Genomic DNA, 15,854 nt, shown 5'->3' with positions numbered 1-15,854 from the left:
TACTCTACACAGATGTGTTGCTTTTTATTTTTCTCAGAAAACCATACTGACAAAAAAAACATGCTATTGCTGAATTCTTCTTCTGAAAATGTAATTTGCCTGATTTTTATGTTAATCCAAAGACTTTGAATAATTTTTAAATCACTGGCCTGGAACAAGTATGCAGATCAGCATATCTGACTTTACAAAGACTTCACCTGCTTGTTTTAGGTCAGTGAATAAACAAGTATTGAGGTCAGAGTCAGCCACTGAACTAAGATTTTCAAAAAGAAGTTAGCAATAACAGCCTCTGTATTTCTTTCAGTACAAGTTTCCTTTATATTAGACATTTCTAAATGACGGTTGTTCTGTGAACATTAGAAGTATATTTTCAGCAATACAATTAAACTTAGTGATAGAGACAAAATAGACATTTGGTATTAACAATGACTGTTTTCCTAAATCACACAAAAGACACCTAAACCCTTTGCATTTCTTATTGCATATTTCCTTAGAGTGCCAAAAATAATGCAAGATTGTAGAAGAGCTTTTCACAGCCTTATGACCTCTTGGATAGAGAGTTGATAAATCAGTTACAGGTCCTTCTTATCATGTTGTTCTTCTTTGATATTCTGTAGAAATAAAGAAATAAAGTACATAATAAAGAAAGCATCTTAGATGAAGATGTTTGCTTCCATACAAAGTCCCATTCACAGGTAGCAGCATAGATATATTAGCCTGGTGTGTGTGAAGGAGTGGGTGGAGGAGTTGGCCAAGCTCCCTCATCCCCACGTACCTATCCACCCATTAGTGGATTTGCTTGCACCTACCACCACCTGCCATGAAACCCTGACTGAGGAAGGCTATACATATTGCATTTGAGAAGAGTCACATTGTTGACATGTCAGATTTACCGCAAGTTATATAGTAAGAATGGCCAAAGAGTTATAACAAATATATTAGGAGTTTATCAATTGGTCAAACTATAGGTAAACAAGGTCATAAATACCAGAAAATCAAGTACACGTCAGGCCGGCCCAGACCATGTCAGGTTCAAAGAGCTGTTTGATTGCTGGTAAGAATGACCTTATGCCAAAGAATATTTGGAAATTTATAGAAGAATAACAAATGTCTGAATTAAATGCAGGTTTTCAGTCTTCTGCCACAATGAGGCATTTACATCTGACACCAAACCATAGCAGATAATTATAATATTTACACTCTTGTGTTTTTCAATAATAAAGTGATCAAGTGATTAGTGTCAAAGCATTTCTGTGAACAGCTGATAACAAGTATTCCTTGTCAGACCTTGTCAGAGTGTTACTATCACTTCTCCATACACAGAGAGAAGTGATAGTAACACTCTCTCTGTGTATGGAGTATGGAGAAGTGATAGTAACACTCTGACAAGGTCTGCCCTAACCTTAGGACTATCACCAACTGATGCACCAAATGGAGACATTTGCTTGAAGTGTTCATTGGATCCAATTTTAAATCATATCACAATTTTCTAATTTGGGACTTTTTTAAAGTTTTATACTTGTTATCAGCTGTTCACAGCTGTTATATTATGCACATAGCAGATAATATTTGTGTGGAGTAACGACGTAGCTGAACTGGAGAAAAGAAAACACCAAAATGTTGTATTTAGTGATGAGCTCTGGTTCAGCTTTGTTTAAATCGGATATATATATACATATCTGGAGACCTGGCTCCATTCGTTGGTTACTACTTCAGAATAGTCTGGTAGGCCAGTGGTTATGAGAGTGCAGTAAAAGAACTGCAATAACATATCCGATTGGCACTCTGCAATCATTACACTTGTTATGTAAGGCCATAATGATTTGTCCCTAACTATACTGATCACAGTACAAATTGAACCTCAATAAGTGTAGTTTTCCATGAGGTCGGTCATAGCATTACTCAACCCCCCCCCCCTTTCCCCCCTTCCTGCGCTGTCAGATAAGAAGGAAGTGCTTGAATACATACCAGCAATTCAATAAGTATACATATGAAATCCATTTATCTACAAAATTAAGATTTTATATATTTACAACTTTTACATTTACTTCAATAACCAGCACAGGCTAAATACAAATGTTGCGTCTACAGGGGAAAGTAAAACCCAGAACTGAACAAGCTTTTATGAGGTATAAACATGTACTATGCAGTCTGAATTCCCCAGAAAGTTAATTTACACTTGACAATCCTTAAGTAACCCCCACAGAAGACAGGAAACCTGTTTTCTCCACACATAAGGAAGTGCAATTACAGGACTAACAAGTCCACTTTAAGAACTCATACATGAGGACCAGCTCCTTACAAGAAAATGGCATCCTGAAACCCAAGCACAGTACAGACCTGTAGCTGCTCATGCTCCTTCAGAAGACGATCATACTCTCTTGTAAGGCCTTCACTCTGCTTCTTCAATGCAACAAATTCTGCTTGAGATGTGGAAAGAGCTGGAACAAGAGTATCAAATATTAAGCTTCCAAAAGAACACAAGTAAAGAAGTTAAACCTGCAGATTTCGTCATCTTCTACAATTGAGGTTGTGAATAATTGGTCCCTAGATGAAGACTATTTAAGCTGTGGCAAATATGATACTAGGTCTGCATTTGAGTATGGAGATTTGCTCTCAAATAACATCAAATTTGTTTTATTAAAGTTTCACTTAATTACCAGCATAGAATAGAGACAGGAGTAGTTCATGAGGATGACAACATTATACCTACCAATTTTCAGTTGTTTGACATGCTGGAGTTCCCTAAATATTCCCTCTTGTGGTATGTTAAATAGAAAGTATAATGTTTGGCACATACGCTCTGAATTCATGATGATTTATTAGGACTTTTTTAGTTAGGTAAATTTGACATTTTGCCTATGAATATTCTGGAGTCCTCTATCCAGCCAACAGATGGAGCTCTAGTGTGCTTTTCACATGTTCATTTATTAACTTTCAGCTATGCATAAATAAGCCCTTAGTTTATTAAGCCTTAAAACATTAAATCCCAGCAGCAATTTTAGATGGCTCACCAGAGCTTGAGGCCTTTTTATGTTTTTCTTGGTTTCCTTTGGACATTTGTTGTAAAAGCAAATTGATTACAGAGTTCAGTAGCTCAAGCTAACATTTACACACATTAACAAGTCAGAGAAGTGAAGGAGTCAAATCGAGAGCTCTGGCCAAGGATTAGGCAAAGCAAGATTCCAAGCATCCTGCTCTTTCTTAAGGTGCAACAAAATTCAGGAGTTAAACCTTAAAAATGCATTTAAGTACCTTAACTATTAGCATCAATGTAGTTTGTGTATTACTCGCCTGTAGATCCTCAAATCATCTTTGAATTCATGCCGACACTGTCCTTCCTTCTGGAGGGTGGCTTCCTTTGTTCCACATGGTCCCTGTGTTGGAAAGTAGCCACCACGCCAAGCTCACTCCCATGATGGACTACAATCTCAACACGAATTAGTAAACTAAACATGAGATTGTAGTCCATCACAGGAGTGAGGCTGGAGTGGTGAGTACTTTACACCACACACAGGCCCAATAGGGAACAAAAAGAGCCACCCTCTCGAAGGAAAGACAGTGTCAACACCAATTCAGAGATGATTTGAGGATCTACAGCTGAGTGATACACACATAAGCTAATTTTGTGTTAATTGTTAAGATATTTGAATGTATTTTTAAGATGAACTCTTGCATTTAGTGTCTAACCCATAGTGTGGTGGGAAATACTTTGCATTACATTTGTGTGTGTGTAAATATATCTATCCATCTACAGCACCAGATAATCACAATTTAATTGTAAAAAAAAATTTCAGAGTGAAAAAGCCGTTTAGGTGTTACAGTATGTACTCATGGCTTATCACTTGAATGACAAAACCCCTAAATAATTCACCATATAATTCTAAAACCATTAATTGCATGCAATCTATAAGCTAAAAAATACAGATTCTTATTACAAAATTATATTTTGACAAGATGAATACGCAGGGTTTCTGCGCAATGCTTGTAACATGATACAAAAGTATCTGTTGCATTGTTTTACAAGCACACTGTCTTTGTTTAAAGTACAAACACTAGTATCTCTCATCAAGAGAACAAACTATGTAGATATCAACATAACAACACTGCACATTGTTTCCATGTTTTGGGTATAAGCTCATACAATGACATTCACAGGGATAAAAACAAATGTAATGTCTAATTTCACAGTTTTACATTGTGTTACATTTATGAGATTTATAAAAATCAAAGCACAATTTCTATTTTATTGTATTAATGCAATATGCTGATGTGATATTTTTAAGGATAACAAAGCTAAGAGAAAACAAAAATATAAACATATAGGTATGCTTCATTTAAAATGCCTGGGTTTTGCAGATAAGGAATCTAAAGAGCAGTTTATGTAGGAATATAAAAACTTGTATTTAAACATACGTCACTAACAATACTTGCTGCAATTAGCACAATTTTAATATAAAAAAGAAATGGACAGTCATTGTGTATTATTTCATTCAATGTGTTACTTTGGGATTTTTCCATATAGGGTTTCAAAATTACTGAATTATCCTGTTTGCATAAAACCAAGTGATTGCTAAAGATTTGTTTCTTTTTTTTCCTTTTCTTACAGCACTAAAGTCACTTTATCATGTCTGCAAGTCCATTTTAAATAAAAACGGTACTTTGTAGTATTTTTTATAGAAAGTTAAATATGTGGTAACTCTCACAATGTATTGTATTCACACAAAGTATATCTCCAGTCAAAACCTTTTTTTGCTATTTGAGGCATTGTTGGCAAGATTCCCCTTCAGACAAAGTTTTCACCAGACAGAAATTGAGGGGAAAAAACGTAACACAGAAATATAAAGTTGACTGGGGTTTAAGCTTTCCCCTACTCTACCAAAAAAAAAAAGTCACTAGAACAGGAAGGGGAAGTTATCGCGGACAGCAATAAAAGCCTGACAGAAGGTTCAACCATTCCCAACTCTACCCAAAACTGTAATTAGATAAGCTGAGTTTTTTTAGGTGCAATAGATGAGATAATATATGAACAAACCATGGCAGATACTGACAACTTGTTTTTTTTCCTCTAAAGAGTTTAAGAAGCCACAGTGGCTTTCCCAGGAAACTGTAATAAGGAACCATTATCATTCATTTCAGTAACTATTTACCTCCAATTCCTTATTTAATTCTGTTTTTCCTGGCTCAGGATTCATAAGGCTAGTGATACATGCCTAGATGTTTAGCTAGCGTGAATAAGGGATGAAAGAGAGAAATCTAATAGACTTCTCCAACAGTGTGGATGGAGGAATCTACCCTACTGGCCGCAGTTGGCGACTGTCTGAATACCCAAACAGTACTAATTGGATGCAGTCACTGTTTGGCCAACAATTTTCCACCTAGCACCTTTGATTTTTCAAACATTGTGGGTAGTGAAGGAGCCACCCACAGCTTGAATTTTGGCTGATTCAGCAGAAATCAGGTGAAATTCAAATAGCGTATAGCAGTGGCGTCCCAAGGGGGGCACCCGGGTGACATCATCGGTGGGGTGACACCAAAATGACTGAAAGTACTGACTTCTTTCTTAAAGTACAAGCTACCTTGCTGCCATGCTGATCCCATGACTTTAAAACAGGACTAAAGTAGTTTTTTCCTATGTAAACATACACACCTTGCAGTCCTTTAATGTCACTCTGAATTGTGTGTGGATGCATACTGTTTTAGCTTTTGCATTATCTATATTTCATATTATCCATATGCCATCTTGTCTAGTTTGTTCATCAGCATTAGTGGGTGGAGAGGAAGGGAGGCTACCATCTGGGGGAATCACTCCCTCACAGGTATTCTCTGTACAATTATTTCTTTTTTTGATTGTTTGCCAATAACTGGGCATGTAATAGGGCAGTTGAATAAGAAGGGAGAACACATGGTGGGGTTGGGAGGAGCCACAATGTTCTTTGCATTGATGGTCTCTGCCCCTCATGCAAATACAAGAGCATAGTGGCATACTAAAGGTGAGGTGTGGAAAGTCTATTACCTCTAAGCTATGCAGCCAGAATAGCTGAAACCAAAAGGATATATAGAATCTTAAGAACTGCTGCTATGCCTCACAAAAGCTGGGAAAACTATTGGATAAGCCACAAGACGCACATTTTTACATGAATGCACTATTTTGTAGCCAGCAATTTCGGGGGCTTTGCCTTTTTAAAAAAAAAAAAAATGTAGCTCTGCTTTAAATCCAAGACCCAAAATAACTATACAATACAAGTAATCAGAGTGAAATCAGAACTTTTATTCTCAATATGAGTTCCAGGTCACTGATTCCAAGAGTATTAAAGCAAAGGGAACAATATAACAGACAGGCAACTTGCATTTTCAAAGTTTATCAGTTGTAGTCTGCATAATGCCATATCGCTTTTATTATAGGGCTCTTATACAATGAACTTGTCATCAATCACAAATGTTGTCTAATTAATTTCTGGTGTAACCTGTCATGCTCCAACTTCAAGACAGTGAAAATAAACACTTCAAGATAGCTATGTACCTTGCAGTGCAGTTAAAGTGTATCTAAATCCCCTCAAAAAAATTATATTGCAGCTCACCAAGCCTTAAATCAGGTGGCTGCATTAGGTTTACTTTTTATAGGCTTTTTTCCCCTTTATTTTCATGTGGTGATGTGGCCAGTAAATCAATTTCTGTCTAAGGATGGCTTCACTCTATGGCGAAGCAATGGAGCAACCCTTTCTCAGCCATGCTGCTTAACGATTTTACGCCTCTAGGCACCATTAGACACGGCTGATACCCTTTAGCTGACTGATCTGAGGGGAAAATTGTATTCAGCTGCATTTAGTCACTTTACATTGCACTAATATTTTTTACTGATATATATTAGCATTGGGGATGCAGGTTCTGCTATAGGTTTAAGCTCATGATATCGGAGCTTGCATCTTCAAGCACTAATCTGAAAAAAAAGTAAGGGGTTGGATCTGGCCTACACACCTGGCAGCCCTTTAATGTCTATGAAGGGCTTTAGTGAAGATTTTTGGGAAATGTCCCTTGGCAATTAGAAAAGTAGGATGTAATCAACACGTTTGCTCTGTAAAATCTCCCATAAAGTTTGCCAATCAAATAACATTCAAAACTTTTCCAACTGACTGCCTGCCAAAAGGTTTTCTCTCTACTTCCAGATAAACACTGGCAGCACAAGGTGTATGTGTCAGTGTTTCTAGAGAAATTCTAGGTATGAACAATGCCATGCATGATGCCTTTTACTGACACACAGTATTTGTTGCCAAAACTGACTTTGTCTTTGAAGTATTTCTTTTCACTGTGATCAGGCCAAAATGTCTCCTGTAAACCATTCTGCAATACTAGGAAATCGGTTTAAGGTCAAATATTTAACTCTGGAGTCTGTCTATTTTCTACTGCATATGCAAGAAAACATGAGTGGGCAGTTGCTTGATTAAACAAAAGCTAAAAGTAGAGCTGACACTATAAATATATTTTTCAAACTATAAAGCTATAAAAATGGATGTCTGTAAAGCAAACCTGTGCTTTGTCTATTCAGAGTGAAGCAACAGGTTTGTATTAGTCCTCATCCCCTCTATAGTATATGCTTACCTTTCCATCATTCCTCCACTGTTCTATTCAGCATCAGGATTGAAAGAGAAGCATTTGACTTACCACATGTCAATCAGCGCCATCACACATGTAGTCCAGTCGGTGCCCTGTGTGAACTCCGACTCCAGCTGGGCTGAAAGGACAACCTCACTTTTAGTAAAGTTGTCCTTTGAATCTTACCCCCTCTCCCCACAGTGTATACCAAATAGATTTACCTTCAGCCTTTCAGCTCAAGAGATCAGTATTGTGCAGCTCTGCCCAGCACCGCAGAGGCTCTGCATGAGTAAAATCCTGGCTGGGCCCTGTAGCTACTGCGCACGCTCACCACACCCTTATTAATTCTTAAAGTGACATTAAACCCTCAGATTTTTTAACATAAATCAATACTCATGCTGGCAGAACTTCTGTTTTGCAGCAGACTGCCTTGTCTCTGGAATGGATACATGGTGTCTGTGTGCAGGTTCACAACCTGAGCCAGCACTACAGGAAGAGGCACTCAGCTGCAAAGGGAAGTTCTCCCCCAGCATGAGAAGAGATACAGATTTAAAAGGAAGAGCAGCAAAGAGAAGGGAAACTACCATGGATAACAGTAAGGCACACATTACAGTATTGGTTTATGTTAAAAAATCTGAGGGTTTAATGTCACTTTAAGGCCAGAGGAATATGGACCAAGGTAAAGGAATGAATGAGGCCAGCAGGCACAGGGCCCAGTTGGGCCTTTTCTCATGCAAAGGCTGTTTGGTGCTTGGTCCACCTGCTACTTTCAAAATCTACAGGTGCCTCCTTTTCTATACTAAAAAAAATAGATACCTTTTTTACCCTGGGTTTTCAATATAAAGATGCGCTAGCAGCATATGATGCTCATTTTTAATGCGCGGATTAGTATGTACTGCAGTAAAATGAGAGCATATTACCCTGGAGTCTAGACAACAAATACATCCAGATAACTACCATATAGTGTATGCTCCTCCTTTACTCGCTTCTTTGAATGGGTTAATGAGAAAATCAAAGTAAGGTCTTGTAACATGCTACTGACTTTCTTTTAGCCAGTCAACTGTAAAGAGAAATACAACACATTTACAAATGTAAATTATTAACTTACTAGCCACAAGCAAAACTTCTTCAGCAACATTTTAAGTACTAAGATAGATTACTTATGAGTTAATCTTCTTTTAAGATAAAAACTTAGAAACTGGCCAGTATGATACAGAATATGGTAATGGTAAAACAGTAAATATCCACTGCCATGATTGTCAACATTTAAATCAACATTAAAAGCTGAATCAAATATATAGCATATATAATGCTAGAGTATGGAGCTTATGAACAGTGTATGTAAACACTAATCAGGAGCCCAGTAAGGAAAAGCAATGCACCATACTTAATTTTACTTCGTTTTGCGTTTGTTTCATTCATATGCAGATGAAAGGGGTGACCTTGATAATCACCCCAGTGATCATATTGCTGCATCAATTTGTGCACAGACCAAAAAAAAGATCTCTTTTAATGTATGATTTTTTTTTCTTATAAATATATACAAGGGATGAACCAATACCATTTTTTCAAGTACAAGTACTGATACTTGTCCAAGTACTCACAGATACAAGTACTGATACATTTTTGTTTATTGTCATCGAGAGTTTTTCTGAAACAATACAAACGAATGATTTCAGACCAGTACTGAAGCGCCAGAACTAGGTCCCAGCTGCAACCCTGGTAGTTCACGTGAAAATACCAAGTATCGGCACTGGTATCTGAGCATCCCTAGTCTATTGTTTTGAAAACTTTTGTTAATAAAAAATGTATTAAAAAAAAAAAGACATCCTGCATCCATCAGTGAACGCGAAAAAAACAAACCCTTTAATGAAAATGTTTAGAACTATTGATGGCCACCACTGATAACAAGCAGTCCTTCTGCATTTTGTATACTGAAAAGTCATGCACATTCTTTTAAAAAGGTCAGCAATAGATGCTACACAGTTCTTGGTAGTTTTTTTTCTTCTTTGAAAACTATTATTGTGAAACCTCTGCAACTGACTTCCCAGGACCCACATGAGGAGTAAAATTATCATTTTGTATCACAAGAACTGAAGTTAAAAAGTAGGTGAATACAGAGCTCAGAACTATGCCATGGATGTCTCTGCAACTAAAGCCTTCCAGAGATTCAGTTTTGGGTTGTCTGATACTTCAATTATGTATACAATGCTGCAAACAAATGTAGTGAAATGATCATGTTAAGATTTTCTGCTGTTCATACTATACTGGATATAGCAAAAAATAGTTGTTTATATACCCATATTATTTTAGATATGTGGAAAAAAAGGACATTTCTAATTGTAACATGTACAAAAAAATGGATGTTGCAACACTGCACAAACCAACTCACATAAAATTTAGAAACTGAGGGGTTGATTTAGGGCCAGTGCACACCTAGGCAATCGTGCACGATTCCACGCAGTCAGGAGTCGCCCAAGTGTGCACCGATCGCGCTCTGGGTGCCATTATTTTCCAATGGCACCCGAGTCATGCCGGGCGGATCACACTGTTTCCCACCGCAATTCCGCATGTGATTCTGAACACAATTGCGGCTAAAACAGCTGCGTGTCGTGTATCGCAGAAAAAAAAGGTACGGGCCGAATCATGGCGGGAAACCATATCTAAAATAATGGCACCCACAGCGCAATCGATGCACACCTGGGCGACTCCTGACCGCGCTACAATCCGCACGGAATCGTGCATGATTGTGGTGGGGTGTCGCCTAGGTGTGCACCGGCCCTTACGAAAGACAAGTAGGCTGTTCATGGGAATTTGCACTTCGCAGGGGAAGTTTCCCTCAGCTTAGTAAATGAGCTGAAGTTCTGCTGACATACATCATCCAATCATGTGCAAGCAAAAATACTTTATTTTATTTTCCTTGCACATGATTCAGTATACTTTGCAAAGTGAAATATCACTACATTCACCAAGCTAAGGGAAACTTCCCCTGCAATGTGCAAATTCCCTTGCAAAGTGAACTGCCTATTTGCCTTTAGTAGATCAACCCCTGAATGTCCAAAGAGATAGGACTGATAAGTCCACCCTGAAGTGACTTTAGATAGAGGTGGAGTCGGGTGAGCCTAGTCACCTTCCTGGCTTTTTAACATTTTGAAGGTTTCAGCAGCAAAGTTTCCCAATGACACGGGATGAGTTAAGAAAACTGGATTAAAAAACTGAAGGAAATGTAGTGCAAAAGACCAAATCAACCAATCTGTTTGCTTGTTATAGTTTCACAATGCAATCTTACTGATATCTATGTGCAACAGTTCCACTTTTACTCCACCTTTCTCTGACTCCATGTTCACAAAGCAGGCCAGTAGTTTTCAGCTCTGCTCCTATACACCTTCAAGTCTCACTCCTACTGTTCCCAGCAGTTCCTACTTATACTCTTGCATTCTCCTAAACTCAAGCTTGGAAAGGTTTTGTATGGACTGACCCTCTCAACCAACACAGTGAGAGTCCACACAACATTTACGATCACACTTTACCAATCAACAGAAAACTATTGGTAATTCATAATGAAAGTCTAGAAAGATCATGTTTATCGTTGATCTCTGCACTGTAACAGGTCACGTTACTTGAACTCTCAAGGAAATATATTAGTATGCAAATGTAAAACATCTCTTCAGAAGGCAGGTCTCTGATCTTCACAAGGTCAAGAATTATACTGTATATAGCAATAGTCTCAGGATGTTAGACATTAATGTCACACCCATTGTGATACTCAAGCAGGTCCATTCTGCTTTAACCTAACACAGGTTATACTTTATTTGTGAAGCAAACAAGGAGGTGTATAACAGGAATCTCCTTTTCCGAGTAACTGGTTTTCTTAGAGTTGTGCAAGCATATATCACCACATCAAGCTAGTATAGCTAATATAAAGTTTTCACAGCGCAAACTAAAGAAAGTAAAGCTAATAAGATTATATAAATCTTGTTATCACCTGCTCCAACAAATGTGCTGCAATACAGTCATATAAACGATTAATATTAACCTGTATTTCATTTATAAGGTGACATTAACAGTAATAGGTTAACAATTAACATCAAACTTCTACATGCTATCATCTGATTAAAAACAAAACACGTACTTGCTAGCATACAAAGTTGTAGATTCAAAAACTACAACCAAATAAAAACAATTTCACTAAAATTCAGAGTATGGCAATGATTTAAGAAAGGAGAAATTTTGATTCAAATAGCAACATTCCTTTATTATCAAAAAAGTAAGCAAATGAATGGATATGTGTTCCAATATCCAGGGGACACTTAGTATGTGATCTGGATATGTCTCCTTGAATGAGTGCTTCAAATCCCCCAAAAAACATACCACCCAGAGCACCCCCAACACTTCCCACCTTTCTGGATATTGTGACAGTAGACTCACGCCTGCCCCATCCCCCCTCCCTTATGCCAAAATGCAGCACTCAGCACAAAAGTGACCTATCGCCAAGCATCAAGTATTGTCATGTGGGGGTATCTTGAAAGGAAGAGCATCCCCAACACTTCTCACCTTTCTGGATATGGTGACAGTAGAATCACCCCCGCCGCATCCCCCCTTCCCTATGCCAAAATGCAGCACTCAGCACAAAAGTGACCTATTGCCAAGCACCAAGTATTGTCATGTGGGGGTATCTTGCAAGGAAGGGGGGTGGGGGGTGGACAACATGCCTAAGCCTATGAAACACCAACTTTCAGAAAAACTAGTGTTTGCATGGGTCATTTAGGGAGCTTTAGAGTCGCATTATATGCGGTTTCCAGTAAACTGAAGGTACACTCATATCAATATATTAAAACAATGCTCTATTTTACCTATGACACTATTGTTGGAAAACTATTGTTGTTGAGTTGGAAAAAGTCCAGCGAAGGGCAACCAAACTAATTAGGGGTATGGAGGACCAGAGCTACGAGACAAGGCTACTAAATTTAAACATGTTCACATTAGAGGTGAGGAGATTAAGGGGGGATATGATTTCCATGTACAAAATGTTTAATGGTGGTAGCAACATTAGCGATAAACTGTTTAAAATTAACTCCGTTACAAAAACTAGAGGCCATCACCTAAAATTGGTGGAAAAAAAATTCCAGCACAAGGGGCGAAGGGGGTTCTTCACAGTAAGATCAGTTAGGGTCTGGAACTCACTGCCACAGGCGGTGATTTCAGCAAATAATGTGGAATTGTTCAAGAAACTTTTGGACGATTTCTTAAGGGACCGTAATATACAGGGGTACGGGTACTCCTAGAATGAGATCCTAATAGGTTGGACTTGATGGACTAATGTCTTTATTCAACCTCAAATACTATGTAACTATGTAACTATGTACCAACATGGGAACTGTAAATGTCTCTTTACAAAACGGAGAAAGGATGCTGCAAGATTTGACATGGGAAACTGGACAGATGTTCTGATGTGGGCTACAGATTAATTACTCTAGTGAAGCAAATACTTGATATTCTGATCTATAAACAGACTTGGACATACACCTTAAAGTAAAAATAGATATAGAGTCAGCCATTGTTTTCTTGCTTCTGACAATACTAGTTGGCTAACTGCCATCAGCTGAAATACTACCAGTTACAACCCTAAAACAAGCATTGAAAAAAACTGAAAGTCAAAGTGGGGCCAGAACTCCTGATCTGCATGTTTGTTCTAGGTCAATGCCAAGTCAGACAGCATTGCAGGAATTGAATGAAAATACAGCCAACTTACAGACAGATAGGCGTATATTGGCAGCCTTCATGTTTCTCGGTATCCTTTATTGGGCAATTATAAAATATTTGGATATTCTGTACTCACAACATATGACTATACCACGTGTATAAGAAAAAATCTGTCATGACTAAATAACCTAATCTGATCTAATAACTAATATGATCTGTTCAGTAGATTGGGACACACAAGGATATGCATAATATCCTTTATAATATAATTAATAATAACAGCTTTGTAAAGCTGTCAGGGTAGTAGCTGTCAAGTATTAGTATTATTTTTGCATGATTTATCCCAACATCAGCAGAGCTTGCAAAATATGAAGTCACAAAGTCCAATTGTTTTCTTTTCTATAAAAGTACAATGGGTAGCTACAAATACTTTTTGCTCTGTATTTAAATCAGCTGTGAAACCAGGCATAGTTATATTTTAATGTATATTATTTTACCTGAGGGTTACAGAAATAGTATGGCAACATAAGCAGTCAGTCACTCTCTAAATGTATATTGTTGTTAGAAAAATGTAAAACAACCGACTTATTTTCACTACATGACTCACCATTTGACATTCTCTTTAATTCGTCTTTCCCATCTTCAATTTCTTTTTTTAGCCTTACATTTTCTGCTTTAATAGCCTTTTCATTTTTGCCAACTTTATTTGAATCCAAAGCCTGCACAATGAAAGAAAACCTATTCATATGCTAAATATGTCTGGCAAAGGTAATAACAAGCACTCCTGTTGTACCTACTTCTAGGCAGGGATATCAGCTGTAAAAGCGAAGAGGTCAACAGGTTTGTGTTAAACCACTACAGTCTATACATTGCACTTTGCCTGTTCCAATTTGTTTCAAGGGCCTTTTTCATCCAGCACATCCAAGGGCTGTGGCTTAAAGGGACTTTGTCAGGATTACTGTTGCTGGTCTAAGCCAAGGCCACTGTACAAAACCCGAAGTGGTTCCCAGTTCTGGGGCAGAGCACAACTCCACAGTACCACTCCCAGTGATGTGCCTGTCCCAGAACTAGCACCACGTTACATTATATTTCAAATTCTCAAGTATTTTCTGCTTTAACGGCATGCACAGAAAAATGAGTCACTTCAGTAATCTGGCCAGTTCCCTTTTGCAACCACATTATTTAGTGGCTTAATCCATAATATTTTTTTCACCAGTGTAATAGATCCTCATTAAATCAGAAACGGTCATGTCCTTTATTTTTGTTTAAACTAAAATATTTGTTTGTCAATCTATTGACAACTTTGGGTCTCAGCATTAGAAAGAATTAGAAAGGGTGTAAGGAACATTTACCTGGTTCAAATGATCCATTAAGTAAAAGTCCTCTCCTAATTCTGCTTATTTATTGCACATCTCCATCTACCAGTGCTAGGTGATGGGTGAATAAAAAGCTATCAGACAACATTTTTGACAGCTACCAACAAGGCACACCAGTTGCCAGACCTTATAAATCTAGGCCTTAGGGTAGCTTGTTACAAATGCCATTCTGAGACTATTTCATCTTGAAAGCCTAAGAAAATGAAGCAAACAAATTACCTTCTTTAGTTCATCGTTGTCTTGCATGTGCTTTTTGGCAGCCTCGTTGACCTTCTCTACTTGTGTTTGCCTAGCATCATTGTCATCCATCACCGATGCCAGCTGATTTATCAGTGATATGACACGACGCAGAACACTACAAAACATGTAACAATAGCGATTCCTAGTCAGATAATTTTTTTAAAGCATTTATTACATATGAACTTACTAGAAGGAGAGTTCCTCAAACTCTTAAAATGAAAGAAAACTACAGTTAAAATATATAGCCATAAAATATATACATTTGAAATCTTGCCTAGTTTTGCAGGGACTCCTTTCGGTCTACTGCTTAACTTTGATTAGATATACAAGTGAAAGAATACTATATTGTCAGTTATATAGCTAGAGAAACTAACAACCCAGTCAGGGAATGGATAACAAAATGTAATGCCATATGTAAGTGTTACAAGATGTCCATAAACATGAATACTTTCCAATGACTTTCTCCTTAGGAACCATGTAATGTTCTGTTGATGTACCTGACATTAGGAGTACTGACACACATCAACTCTCCTATTTAGAGCTTCCTCTTCTTACTTCTTCCACTTCCCCACTCCATTACCAACAGATAATACAGTTTTGTATGAGACACTTACAGCCACAGAAATAGAGAGAATCCGGAGATGTATAAATTCCGCTGGGATCTGAAAAGCTTCATATGGATGTGATCATAAGAACTAGAAGTAAGAGATGCCCCCTTGTCAATAGTCGGACCTGAAGAGTATTTCCTAACCTCTCTTACAGCATCTGTAATAAAAATTAAAAGTTGCTGGAGTGGATAATGGCAACAATATCAGCATTTTTTTTTTTAAGGATGATACACAAAGGTAGCACAGCTAGGCCAGGCCAGGCCTTATTAGGTTAGGCTAGGGGGTGAAAATGAGTGTTGCTGGACAAGGCAAGGAGGTGCTGCCTATGGATTTT

The 15,854-nt window shown here is 37.8% G+C and overlaps 1 protein-coding gene across 3 annotated transcripts in view; it reads right to left on the bottom strand.

Moving 5' to 3' along the window:
• Positions 1-353: 353 nt before the first annotated feature.
• Positions 354-15,854, bottom strand: part of BCAP29 (B-cell receptor associated protein 29) — a 33,982-nt gene continuing 18,481 nt past the window's right edge. For all 3 annotated transcript variants that reach the window (XM_018557078.1, XM_018557079.1, XM_018557077.1), the window contains exons 4-8: positions 15,527-15,677; positions 14,892-15,027; positions 13,904-14,015; positions 2,341-2,441; positions 354-611 (exon numbers count right to left, since the gene is read on the bottom strand). In XM_018557078.1, the coding sequence (XP_018412580.1) occupies positions 573-611; positions 2,341-2,441; positions 13,904-14,015; positions 14,892-15,027; positions 15,527-15,677 (539 nt within the window). In that variant the 3' untranslated portion in view covers positions 354-572. The remainder of the gene's footprint in view (positions 612-2,340; positions 2,442-13,903; positions 14,016-14,891; positions 15,028-15,526; positions 15,678-15,854) is intronic.

This window comes from Nanorana parkeri, unplaced genomic scaffold, assembly GCF_000935625.1.
Source record: "Nanorana parkeri isolate BGI_ZX_2015 unplaced genomic scaffold, ASM93562v1 scaffold265, whole genome shotgun sequence".
Lineage (NCBI taxonomy): Eukaryota > Metazoa > Chordata > Amphibia > Anura > Dicroglossidae > Nanorana > Nanorana parkeri.
This window is presented reverse-complemented; position numbering and strand designations above follow the sequence as displayed.